The 13,272-nt window shown below is 38.3% G+C and overlaps 2 protein-coding genes across 2 annotated transcripts; one reads left to right on the plus strand and one right to left on the minus strand.

Moving 5' to 3' along the window:
• The first annotated feature begins 62 nt into the window (after positions 1-62).
• On the plus strand, positions 63-4,928 carry LOC118242295. The gene is made up of 9 exons (XM_035532367.1): positions 63-129; positions 767-880; positions 1,149-2,825; positions 2,919-3,018; positions 3,260-3,408; positions 3,531-3,643; positions 3,782-3,871; positions 3,966-4,088; positions 4,186-4,928. The coding sequence occupies exons 1-9, from the start codon at positions 63-65 to the stop codon at positions 4,402-4,404; spliced, it is 2,652 nt and encodes an 883-aa protein (XP_035388260.1). The 3' UTR covers positions 4,405-4,928.
• A 4,205-nt stretch (positions 4,929-9,133) lies between these two features.
• On the minus strand, positions 9,134-9,915 carry LOC113591163 (putative threonylcarbamoyl-AMP synthase). The gene is made up of 3 exons (XM_027031563.2): positions 9,765-9,915; positions 9,340-9,434; positions 9,134-9,260 (listed from the first exon to the last, which is right to left on the minus strand). Exons 1-3 carry the CDS (start codon positions 9,884-9,886, stop codon positions 9,175-9,177), a joined length of 303 nt encoding a protein of 100 aa, XP_026887364.1. The 5' UTR covers positions 9,887-9,915; the 3' UTR covers positions 9,134-9,174.
• Positions 9,916-13,272: the final 3,357 nt, after the last annotated feature.

Here is a 13,272-nt window from a genome sequence, read left to right on the forward strand (position 1 = left end):
AAATAATAACGTAACAGAAATGTTATAAAGCGCCGTGTGCGCGGCGATGTGTAGCTAAAACGATGGCAGACGTCCTCTCTGATCCCGAATCCATTCATTTCTCCGTTGGCATTTTGGGGATCTCAGGGGGTAGGTTGCAGTTTTGTTTTGTTTTTCGTTGTTGTATTTTTATTTTTTATTTGGTTGGTTGTTTTGGGTCTTTTTTTTTTCCTTTTTTGATAGGTTATAAACTCAATAACTCAGTAAAATCACATTTGATTGGAAAATATTAAGAACGAGGTGTTTGGATGTACATTTTCTGCTTTGCGAGATTCGTTTAGCTAAAGGCATTTACCAAAGCAGAGACACTGTCAAAATTACTTGTGTACTCGTGCTACCTTCACTTTTGTTTGTTAATAAATTGTTTGTATTTAGTGGTAAATGTGTGCAGTTAATTATTCATATATATTTTTAAATGCTAGCAATTACTGCTTTTCAAATGTACATCACAAACCTAATTAAACACGGTGTTAAAATCAATTAGGTAAAAGAGCAATCAATTAGGTGAAAGCAGTTTCATTATACGAAATCATTCTCGCCAGTAGAGTGCATTTATACTGTCCCTGATAAGTAACAATTTTAAAAATTTGTTTAGACTCTTAGAGCGAAACATGTCGACATTAAAACAAGTGTGACAGTTTCACATTAACTTTAGAAAATTACCCAATAGCCTACATATTGAATAAAAAGTGAACATGTAAAGTTGTCCTTTTTATTTTCGATAAAGGCTCTTTATTGCTGCTGGTCAACAGCTATAGCAGCTCCTCTGACACGCCCTTGATCCCTAACACCGCTCTGGGAATAGAACTTCTCATTATCGCGGCCCTTTTGGTTTATGTAGGTAGGTGCCAAGCTATATGACTAGAAAATGTAAGGTGGATTCATAGATTTAAAAGTGATTTGTCGTAGATGCCATAGCCCTGGGTATATTTTTATTTGTAGCAAATTTTTATTTCACTTTATTTAAAGTTTGAATTAATAATGTGAATAATAATAATAATAATAATAATAATAATAATAATACACTTAGAACATTTTGTAGTATGTGAATTATTCATTAACTACCATCATTATTTAATTTTAAATAGTGTTTCTCACTTCTGTTTTAGGAGTGCGTCGGATTGTGTCCCACACGTCAATCTGTGCCATCTTGTGTCTGACTGTGTCCGCGCTATGGTCCAGTTCAGGGCTGGTTCATATACTTGCAGGGGAAGGTATAATCAGTGTAGCAAATGGGCTGAGATATGCTATGGTGCCAGGGCTTGCTGCATTTACTTTAGTATTGCTCATAATTTGTATTGTGGCTGTTCTACAGAGGGAGAATATCCTCTCCTTCATCTCCCTTGCTATATGTTTGGCATGTGCCCATCAGATTGCTGGCCTCACTAACTTAAAGTTTTGTCAGTCAGCAAATGCTGCTTGTTACCTCTTGGTCTGCTTTGTAGCTGCATACTTTGGAAGTGGCCGCCTGTTGTTCTGCATTACGCAGGGGAAGATCCAATTACCTGGAACAGGGCTGCCGAATAGGACTGATTTATTGCATGGCCAAGAGGTTAATGATGTGGCAGCAGTAGGCTTGGCAATGAACTTATTGTCAGCCAGTGTGCTGGCTTGCCCTCTGCTGGGTGTGGTCCCTCAACTTTTCTTGGGCCATGTTCCATGGCTGTGGACGGCCGGTGTTTTCCAGCTGGGTGTGTGTATTCTCTCCTACAGGGCCATGGATACCCTGGGTGCCACTTTCTATGGCTTCACAGCTATACTGAAGTTTTCTGAGGGCTACACTGCACTTGTGACAGACCTAAGAGGTCAAGAGCCTTATTCCCCTGTTCCATTCCCCACTGTTTTCTCAGTGCTCTTTTTTGTTCTAGCTTTGTTTACCTGCCACAGAAGTGTGGTCGATGGCTTCTACCAGCTGTTCTTTGTAGCTTACTGTATAGCCATTGCAGCCCAACCGAGAGGCTTTTTTCAGGGGGGTACACAAGGCGTGCAGGCAGCTATATTTGTGGCATCTGCCATTGCACTCCTGGTAACTCTCTATAATAATCGATCTCAAAAGAAGATACCCACGGGTGAGGGTGTAATAAAAAATCTTCTGAGCAATAGCAGTATGTTCAAGCTACGAACCCAGGACAAACACCTGTATGCCCCATATTTAGGCTATTCCAAATATGCTGATGCTGAAGTCCTAGGCCATGGCTGTAGCGTTCTGGCAGCCTTTGCCATCACTGCTAGTGCAGCCAATCAAGACCCCCTAGCAGTCCTGATTTTGCCATGGGTGGTAGCTGCAGGTGGTTTGCTACAACTGGTGTGTGGGTCTGTGGCTTTTGCCCGAGGCAAGACCCTGGAGAGCACAGCTTTTATCCTCTATGGTGTTATGTGGACAGTGTGGGGCCTGACACGTTTTGGTGGCCTGTATGGTGATTTTCGTGGTTTCCACTTGGCAGTGGGAATCATTAGTTTAATGCTTTTCAATATTATAGTGACAGTAGGAGCTTTATTCCTCAATAAGGTTTGGTTTATCTATGCCCTTTCCTTCAAGCTCATCCTCATTAGCTTCTTGCTGGATGCAGTGGCAGCACTGCCCTATGGTTATGACATTGGTGTGACCATCATATTTGGTTTGATCAGCTTCTACTTTTTCTTGGCCAACTTATTCAACTGCACCTTCCATAGTCCACAACTGCCACTTGGTGATCCTCTAATCAAGATGAGTGGATTTGGTGGTGGCAGAAACCTTTGCCATCACCTTCCTGCAAGGAAAGCGACATCTGTGCAACAGATTGCAGGTAAGGTAATTGTTTTTTTAAATAGATTTTACCTTAAAGTTGGGAATAGCTGACAGTCAGGGCATAAGGTAATGATACATTTTATGTTTCTAGACATCATGAAGAATGGAGGGATATGTGGAATGCCCACTGACACCGTTTATGTGCTTGTGGCTGCTTGCAATCGGCCAGAGGCTGTTGAGAAAGCTTATAAGTAAGGCCAATATATATTTTGCATGTTAATTCACTGCATAGTCATCCAGAAATGTGAACATTATTACTCTGCTTCTAATATTAAGTGAAGAGAGATCTGCTAGTATTAGAAATAAACTGATCAAGGAAACTGGTCATTGCTAGCCATTATTAGAATGTTTTGCTTAACCTTTTCCTTAACTGGGGGCAAAATCCAAGCTTATCGTGCTCTGTTTCACTTCTAACATTCTGCGTTTCCACAGGGTGAAGAAACAGGCTCAAGAGCGCCCCATGTCTTTATGGATTTCTTCCATTAAGCAGCTGGAGCCGGTCAGACAACAGATCAATCCGATGCTCTGGGACTTAATGGAGGCAGCCTGGCCCTCATCTATCAGTCTGGTCATTCCTAGAGGTGGGCTTCTCTACCCACGTGCATGCACTGCTGTTAACACATTCTTTAAAACATAATCAGTCGCCTTACTTAGAATGTTTACATTATATGACACAATCTTGCAATCCTATGGTGTTCCTTAGCCCCATGGATGGACTTCTTTGGTTTGGGTGACTCATCAAAATATATTGGCACACCACAAAGCATTGCAATCCGAAATCCAGATTGTACCATTGCAACACACCTGATAAGCTTGGTATGTTGTTCCATTTTCCATTTTTGTTTCTATTTTATACACTATCAATTATACCTCACGCAGTAAACACAGAGGTTCTATCACTATCCAAGCAGTAAATTATTGGGTCAGACTTTTCCCTTTCCACCTCTGTGTTAGGTGGGTCCGATTGCTGTGACATCTGCAAACCCAACAGGTGAAGCAGACACAACTCATCATAACCAGGTGTATGCTAAACTGGGTGATAAGGTAAATTCTTCTCCTGCACTTTTAAACTATATTAATGAATATGGTCAAAATTAAAAACAAACAAACAGAAACAAAAAGTGATTTGTTTGTGTAGGTCAATGGGGTGTTGTGCGATGGACCTTCACCAGAAAACATAGCCTCCACCGTAGTAGACTGCACTAAAATTGAGAATGGCCAGATCGGATTTTTCAGGGTTGGCCTTATTCCAAAGTCTAAGGTACGGTCCATTCCAAATCAAAAGGCCTTACTATTTTGTGCTGTGTCTGTTTAAGCCTGTTAATGGACTTCCCCACAAATCCTATGATCTTCTCAAGGTCCTGCAGATCTTTGAGGAGATTCAGAGGAGACATCAAGACGGACATCTGAATCGTGGTTTTGAGACAGACATCACAGATCCTGTAAGTGACACCATGGAATCTCAAGCAAGATCCACAGATTCTGAAACATACTCAAGTTTAAACCAACCAGTCCCTGCAATGGCACTGAGCACAATGGACCTCAGCCAAAATAGCAATGAGGATGATGCCTTGTAAATAATAATATATACATACACTTTGTTGGCTTTTGGGAAACTCTTGAACAGTTCTCATGTCTTTGGGGGACAGGCATGGCACATAATGACATTAATTAGAGCAATTATCAAACACATTCAAAACAAATGAAACAGTATGAACAACTTGTTTGGACAACAGTATGAAAAATGTTATGAAAAATTCTTAGAAATAAAGATAAAGGAGTAATATGAAGGTTTCTGGATTTATTGATTTATTGCTTGCCTTAATGTAGGTTCTTTTGGTCTGTTTTTAGACTGTATATTATGAATTGTTTATTTCTGTTTTTCTAATAATGTTTGATGTTGTCCAATAAAACAATCATTGTCATTCATAGATTGATGTTAATTTCATTTGGTCTTAAACATATGCTCTATAAATTTAGAACTTGTGTCCTTGTTAAAAGCAAGCTGATAAACAGAAAAAGCAACAGGTCATAAAAAGAGAATGTAAGCGCAAACTGTATAGGATGCATAAACAAGATACCTTTGTTTACAATATTTTGTGTAACTGGCTGTTAGTAAACAATAAACAGTTTTTCATGTGTTGGCTTTTGATGGCACAGGGATGCTCTAAGCCCTCGAAGGTGTCACACCCGGGTCGACAACTCAGACCAGCACCAATCACACTTCACAACCACTTCCTCATTTATGATCTCCTGATTATGAATAACTGCCTTCACCTGCTCCCCAACACTCTCTTTCCTATTTAATACCCACAGGTGCCCTTCACTGCTTCATATTTAGTCTGCCTCAAAGTCTTTGGAATAAGAAACATTACACACCTATTGAGCCTCACTTGATACTGTCTCCCTCAAACTGCTTATATGCTCCTCTAAGCATCGTTTTGTTTATTTCTTAATAAGTCTTGCCACTTAATATCTTCTTTCTGTTCATGTACAAAGTGTCTATTGTGGGGTTTAATAATACATCCATTTGGGGATCAAAACCTTGCATGTAATTCTTCATCACTCCTTCTTCTTATTGTCATTAGTCACAACATACCTTTTAGCCTCTTATGCACATCATAGGTGCCTTGGGAAAAAATGGTGTTAGTATAAATGTTGACTATTTCTCTTGCTCTCTTCTCTGTGTGTGTGTGTGTGTGTGTGTGTGTGTGTGTGTGTGTGTGTATTTATTTTTGTGTGTACATGGGTGGCTGTGAGTATTTGTGTGAGAGAGAGAGAGAATGCCTCACATACAAAGAGAGTGAAATTATAGTTTTTGTAAAAAGAATTTGTAAAAAATCTGTTTATAACCTAAACTTGTAAAACCTTTGAGATATTGGTATGGGTAACTTTACCTTCATGGTATGAGCTCATAAAATGTAGCCATAATTAATTAACTAGATTAACTAAAGGTTAAATAGATGCCTGTCCACTAAGTAGTTGCTTGTCAGCTAAATAGCATAATTCGTCAACAAGAAACACTTGTCTATAATAATTTTCATGATCTATTATAATGCTCACTAAAAAAGGTTGCAGGGTGGTGGCTGGGCCAAAAATAAGTTTGTTTTTTTCATGTTTAATGAGTGGTGGTTATGGTACTTGACTTGTAATCGGAAGGTTGCTGGTTCAAACCCCACCACTGCCAAGTCCGCTGAGCAACGCCCTTAACCCTCAATTGCTCAAGTTGTACTCAGTTATAATTGTAAGTCACTTTGGATAAAAGCATCAGATAAATGTAAAAATGAATCATTTTATACTGAGCTTCTGGCTTCTGAAACACCTTCTCAAAAGTCAATTAACACTGATTACTCCACAATGACTAATAATGACTAATACATATATTAATGCCCCCCTCCTTTCCAGAAGAAAAGCTTGTTTTTGTGAAAGATTTCATGGTATAAATCACTATATGCCTGAGTGTTTTGTCAGGCTACAGACAACTTCAAGCCACAGAGAATAAAGTTGTGAGGCTACAGAAAACTAATCTGAACCAAGCAAGTATCGTGTTGAAGCAATTAATATCACATCATTGCCAAAGTGGCAGTCAGAAGTGTGGTTGGCTCTTTTCCCAGAAATCCATAGGCATTCTGAAGAAATCTAAGATGGCATAGGCCTTAAATTCTTCTTATTATTAAATTGACACAGCATTCCATAGAGAAGTGATAACTGAGTATTTAATATTAGGAGATAGACTTCTGCCTGTCAACACTGACCTACAACACAACATTTCATGTTGGAATATCATAATTGTTAGTCTTTATTTGCATTCACCAACAATTTTCTATTTTCACATTCATAGGTATTTATCTAGCAAAGTTTCTTCCTCCTGCTCACTGGGGGGCTTGGACTTGGCCATTTGTAAAGCTGCTTTGGGACAACATCTGTTGTAAAAAGCGCTATATAAATAAATTTTGATTTTGATTTATTTTTTTTATTGCTATTTATTTACGAGAACTCCATATACGTACTCCATATACATTAACATCATAGATGATAAAGATTTTTGATCAGTGTCTGATGTGGCTCTCCAGTGGTGTCTTGTTGCACCTCATCTCAAATATTTATCCTTTGAAATTTCAATTTGCAAAGCCAGTGTTTTCGAACCTGATGTCTCTGCTTTGATACAGCAAAATCCTCTGTGCTGAATTAACACTTACAGTTCTCATATTTGTATCATGCTGGTAGCTGTAATTTCAGGTCTGGCTATTTTGTAATGTTTTATTATACTAACTATTGTTTCAAAGCAAGTGAATCAACAAAGGTTTTGTGCTTACATTTTGTTCTAACATACCTTGTGATCTCATGCAACAATAATTTTGAACAACAGTGAGTATCTAGGTGAGTCTATCACCAGTATTACTCTGGTTTCACCTCAGTTTCACATTGTTTTCTCAAGGTGTAATTTGAATTCCTTACCAAAATAGTTTATCTTAAGGAAGTAATTTTCTTTTTTACCTAAAGTGGACTTGTCACCATGGGATGATGGAAACAATCACAAAGATGTGAGGGAAATATGAACATGCACCACTTACAGTTTCATAATGTCCCAGAGCAGACAATAGGAGCAGTTTCTCAGAAAAGGATGTCCACAAATGATCTCATAAAAAAGCTGCTTGGTCCACCATGACCATGGGTGTGTTTGTTTGCCTACCCAGTCATGTGAATTCCTAAACTGTGTGCTGCTGTCTCACATGGCAGCCAGGGTTCCATGTTTCTAGAAGAGTACCAGAGCATACCCTTGCTATGTCTAGTCTGTCTCCCTCTTAGGTTAAGGTGAGGAAGCCACAGTGGTGAGAAAGTGTTGGTACATTCTACTGAGTAAACATTCTCATTTTACATGCAGTCAAAACACCCACCTATCAGGGTAATCTAATGTTTTACCCTTTATGCATATATTTCAGGTAATAGTAAATGCAGCATATTGTTTTCAGTCAATGGCATGTTTATTATTACACTGAGGACTTCAAGTTCTGTGCAACATTATAGTTGCAGGGTGTGTCTGTTCAGTGATGTGTCACTGGAAACATCAACTTTCAAAAGCTTTAGATACTATGGTGGTGATTTGTTTTCTCTGAAGTACAAAAAGGTAGAGGAGTTATTGACTAACTGTAAATTGAGACCATCCAGTAGCATTAAACCAAGCCTACTATACCCTTTCAGGATATAAACAAAGTAACAAAAAAAAGTAAAAGAACTTTAGAGAAGCAGTTGTTTTTGCAATACCAGCATGAATACTTTGGGTCTATCTGACTCTTCTAGGAAACTATGTAAAAAAAAAAAATTATATAGTGCTTTTTACAACAAATGTCACAAAGCAGCCTTACAAATGTTCGAACCCAAGGCTCCATTGAGCAAGCCAAAGGTAACAGTGTCATGGAAAAACTCCACAGAGCATGAGGAAGAAACCTTGAGAGGAACCAAGATTCAAAGGTGGGGCAAATCCTCCTCTGGCGCACAACAGTCACAACAATAGTAACAATTTTAATAGAAAAATAAATCAATAATAATAAAATGAAAAAATAAGCAATTAATGTCTAGTCTGGATTTCTAGAAGTCCTAGTCTGGTCCCGATGGTGTGTGTGTGTCCGAAACCCATCCCGCACAAGAACGTCCATCATGTCATGTCATATCTGTTTCAGAGTTCATTACTTTCTTGTTCTTGAAGCAATGAATAAGGACATGAATTGCTGATTTTACATTGTTTCCTCAAAGTGTTGTGATATTCTTACCAAAATTATTATTAAAACAATTCATATTTGCATAAAGTATGTGCATATGTTTACATATTTTAGAGTATCAAAGCTAGTTTTATTTTTGACTGTATTATGTTTTCTGACTGCCATGCAGATATTTCAGTGACCCCTCTACTTGTCTCTTTTTTGGATGCTGGTATGACTATTTATTATAATATTATATATTAATATTGAACACAAAACAGATTTATATATTACATTTTATTAGAATATAGTCATAGCATATTATATACACATGTATCTACAATAAAATTGTTCATGTCAAACTACTGTCCTTTTAAATATCCATCATATATAAAAATATATATACATTATATAAATGTATATAAATATACATTTATATATATCATATTTTGAATGTTCAATATAACAGGAAAATGTAATGTATCAACAATTCTAAAACCATGTTTTATTTGGCAAAATGTGCATATTTAAATATGTTACAAACAAGATTGTACACAAAAGCAGAACAAAAAAAGAAAGAAAAAAATGTCCATAACAAGTTTGCCATATGCCTAGATCACATTTGATCACATACTGAAGTTCTGGATCTCACAGCATACTGTTCTTAACCATCTCAAAAATCTGCCATATTTTGGCTGCAGGAACACAACCTTCCCGCACTATGCTTATTGTACCTGAAAATAAAATGGCCTTAGTAAGTAATACAAATATTTAAAGGAAACGTCTGTGTTGGTATTTTCAATTTCCTGTTACCTTCATCAATTTTCAGGCAGTTGACTACTGTTGATGCCACAACTTCATTAGACTCTCCATCACACAGTACTCCTTGAAGCTTGCTCCCAAGACGACTGTCAGAAAGTTCAAAGTGCTTTTAGTTAAACCTTGATATCGGTTTCACCATCTGCTGCCAAAAATTTGTGTTCACCCTATAGGTCAAAAGTCTTCTAAATGTAAAATGACAGGAAACAATTAAGGGTATTTCCATTACTGTCAGAAGGTTGAAAAGGTTTTAATTATATCTTGATATCAGTATCACCAGCTACTGCCAAAAAATTTGTATTGACACTACAGGACAGCGGTCTTCTAAATATAAAAAGACAGGGATATTTAAATGAATTTTTGAGTGCACAGTAATCATATTCAAGAGTGAAAACACTCAAAACCAAAATGCAACTTACTTAACAACCATGTCATGATGTGTGCTGTCAGATTCACCACTAGGGTTTGCAGATGTGATAGCCAGTGGCCCAGTGATAGTACACAAGTGGGCTGTGACCGTGTGGTCAGGGACTCGGATCATTATGCTTTCTTTGGTCCCCACACGGTCATATGCAGGCCCCACACCTTAAGAAAGATTTTCAAGATCACTTAAGATAAGAATATTATGCAAGAAAGTTTGACATTTTGCTGTGTCATTCCCTTACCAAGCTTGAAGAGCCAGTCACCCTTTGGAACAATGCAGCTGATGCCTCCTGGATAGACGTTTCTCATGAATTCCCACAGCAGAGGGCTGAATGGAGGTTTGGCTGCCACAAGCTGTTCCACACTTGAGATACAAATACAAATTGGTTTCTCTAAAGGACGGTCCTGTGGAACGAGAACAGGAATAGTTGTAACATTTCATATTTACATTTTATATAAATTTAACATATTGATTACAAATAAACAAACATGCAGACAGTATCACTTATGTAAACAGTATCACCTAACTCACTTTGATATTGTATATCTTCTCTATAGCAGTGGGATTCTTGCAAGATGCAGCCAGGGCATACACAGTATCAGTTGGAATGCCGCACACTCCATTATTTTCTAGCAATTTGGCAATCTGTAGGAGCCCACTGGTCCCCCGTGATATAGGAACAGGACATGGAGCTGTGGGAGCAGCTTCCTTCTTTATATTATTCTGACAAGAAAGAATGAGAGAAAATAATAAAAACTTTTCAATAGATCATATGTTTCAGTAAAACATATAGAACAGGAATTAAAAATACCTTTATCAGTGCAGGTCCAACTGGCAAGAGAGTCTTGGAGAAGATACAGTTAACAAGTGATGCCAGAGTGCCATATAAACAAATGATGGCAAATATTGAGAGCATAGCAACTGAAAAGGAAAAATAATCTTCATGTAGTCAAAGTGAAACTAAATCTAGCAGAAAATAAAAATGAATTTGTGTGTTGTGCAGCATAGACTTTACTTTCTAGCTGGTAAGGCAGTCTATCAAGAGTAGAGAGCAGAAAGCACACCAGCATGACCTCCATGATAGTGGTTAATGCCAGCAGAACAAGATTGCCATAGGCTGCTACAAATGACAACGATAATGGAGTCTGTCTTAATCTTGAAAATACTAACTGATGAAGTCACAAAAAAATTAGAAAATTAACCTCATGAAACTTACCAACTAGCATTAAAAAAACATTAATCAGCAGGAAGGATACTGCTCCTACTGTAAAGCCACTTGCCAACTCTGTGGAAATCTGCAGACGATATCCTGTATGGACGGAGTACAATATCGTTTAATGATCGAGTATTATTCCGCATATTATGTAAATCTGGAAATTCAGTATTAGCCAACATAAGGTGTAATATACATGTGACAATACTTGCACATTTATTCTACTTTATGCACATACCTGCAAACCTGAACCAGGTCCAGGTGGCCCAGATGGCCACGTAGAATGATGGGATAATACACCCAAACCTCTGGCCTCCTTGAATTTGCAGACGGCTTACATAGCCCTGTATGATGGCCCCGGGTATAAGCACCCAGGGTACTGTCAGATCCAAGAAACTATTGTAGGGCTGGCTGCTTTGGATGGCTGAGAGAGCTGCCACTCCATTGGTGAGGTAAAACAAAGCATCAGGCAGCTGAGTAATATTTCCATGGGGCTTATCCTGTTGAGACTTCCATAGACAGCCAAGACCACTTTTTAGTTGGTCAGTTGAGACAGGCTGGGGACCGACTGGAATAAGAAACTTCTCTGCAATTGAGTTAATGAGATGGGCAAAGGTTCCATACAGTGAGACAGCTGTGAAGAGGGAACACATCACCCCAAAAAACATATAGTATCCATCAAGAGGGATCTGTGAGATTGTTGAGATGGTCAGCAAGAAGAAGAAGGCATTGTGGACCACCTCCAGTGTGTCCATGTTCAGGCTTACAAAACAGAGGACCAGAGCTGCTGCCAGAAAAAACCAGTCACCCACCATGGCCTGTTTTCCCACAGCTGCTTCAGTCCTTCCAGTCACCATAGATATGACATACTCTTCCCAGGTCTTCACAAGCCAGAAGGTGCAGTGCAGCCCAAACTTGGTGACATGGTAGCTGTCTTGCCGCAAGTAAGCATAGTAACTTGAGAGGAGCAGACCAGCAGAGTTGATGGATATCCAGATGGCACCTACTGTCATTGAGAGAAAGTAACCAAAGGAATAGAAGGCAAATATGAATGGTGAGACTGTGTCACAGAAGAAGCCCAAGGCCATGGGTTCAGCATATTTGGTGTTCTTTTTTTTCTCCTGTCCGAGGCTCTGGGAGCTGCCGGAATTTGTTGTTCCAAGTAGCAGGACATTAAAGAGAGGGTTACCAAAACCCTTAAGGACGTAGCGTTGGGAAACCCCTTTGATGAGTAATGCTATTGAGCCATAGATGGCAAAGAGCAGGATAAGGAGCTCTAACACTCCAGAGACCACCAGAGCCCAACCAGCCACTAGTCCCACAGCTTCAAACACTAGAGTGAGAGTGATGAATCCAAACACAAAGGGCATAATGTAGTTGACTGTGGCTGAACAGAAAGCCAACAAGAACGAAAGCAAGATGTAGGGCACAAGCCCTGCTATGGCAGATTCCTTGAAGCTACTAGGGATGGAGGTCTCATTGGCAAGAGTGAAGTTCAAGTATAGTGTGACATTTGTGTTTGGGTTGTTTTGGTTTGCTCCTAGAAATATTCTTGTTGCTCCATAACTTCCCCAAAGAGCTGCATAGCCAATGAAAGATGTACCACTCAGATGGTCATATTTACGGAAAGACAACAAGCCAGCAATCATTTGGCACACTCCACCAATTAGAATAAGATGAACACCTGCACAAAAAAAGATATCACAAAAATCAAAATGAAAATAAAAATTTAATTTAAAGCTATGCAAATAAAAAGAAACATATTTTATTTATTAACTTTTTTCCATCTTTCTCATATAAAAGATAAATATGCAAATTCATTAAAATTGCTAAAATACATTTAAAACTGAATTTTGGTTTTAATCATAAACTTAACATAAAATTGTTATTTGAAAGTTTATAGAAGGATATATTAACTGAGCTCATAAAAGACCTGCAAGAATGTTTGCAACTGCAGGTGCTGGAATTCCAGTTCTGGCTGTTTGGAAGTTCTGAAGAAGCACCAAGAATGCACTGATGCCATTGGCCAAGAGTCCAAGTACACCAGGTTCACTGTAGAAACTTGCAGGAAACCCATTTACTGATGCCATTAGGTCTGTTTTAGATACATAAAAGACAGTTAAGAAATGATTTTTAAAAGTATTTTAAAAGATACTGAGTAATAATTTAGTATTAAAGAAATTTGATTGACAGAATTTTAACATTGCCAGTGTCTCAACCTGTATTTTCATTTTAAAGTATTACATAGGTTATTAGATAACAAATAAACATAATAAACATGTAAAAACAC

The sequence above is a fragment of the Electrophorus electricus genome, chromosome 12 (assembly GCF_013358815.1).
Source record: "Electrophorus electricus isolate fEleEle1 chromosome 12, fEleEle1.pri, whole genome shotgun sequence".
Lineage (NCBI taxonomy): Eukaryota > Metazoa > Chordata > Actinopteri > Gymnotiformes > Gymnotidae > Electrophorus > Electrophorus electricus.

Excerpts from the sequence above, each read along its gene's own strand:
- LOC118242295 (XM_035532367.1), top strand. The coding sequence starts at position 63 with ATGGCAGACGTCCTCTCTGATCCCGAATCCATTCATTTCTCCGTTGGC. Across the intron at positions 130-766 it reads CATTTTGGGGATCTCAGGGG|GCTCTTTATTGCTGCTGGTC; the intron begins GTAGGTTGCAGT and ends TTTTCGATAAAG. Across the intron at positions 2,826-2,918 it reads ATCTGTGCAACAGATTGCAG|ACATCATGAAGAATGGAGGG; the intron begins GTAAGGTAATTG and ends TTATGTTTCTAG.
- LOC113591163 (XM_027031563.2), bottom strand. The coding sequence starts at position 9,886 with ATGATCCGAGTCCCTGACCACACGGTCACAGCCCACTTGTGTACTATC. Across the intron at positions 9,435-9,764 it reads CATCATGACATGGTTGTTAA|TCGTCTTGGGAGCAAGCTTC; the intron begins GTAAGTTGCATT and ends ACTTTCTGACAG. Across the intron at positions 9,261-9,339 it reads CTGCCTGAAAATTGATGAAG|GTACAATAAGCATAGTGCGG; the intron begins GTAACAGGAAAT and ends TTTTATTTTCAG.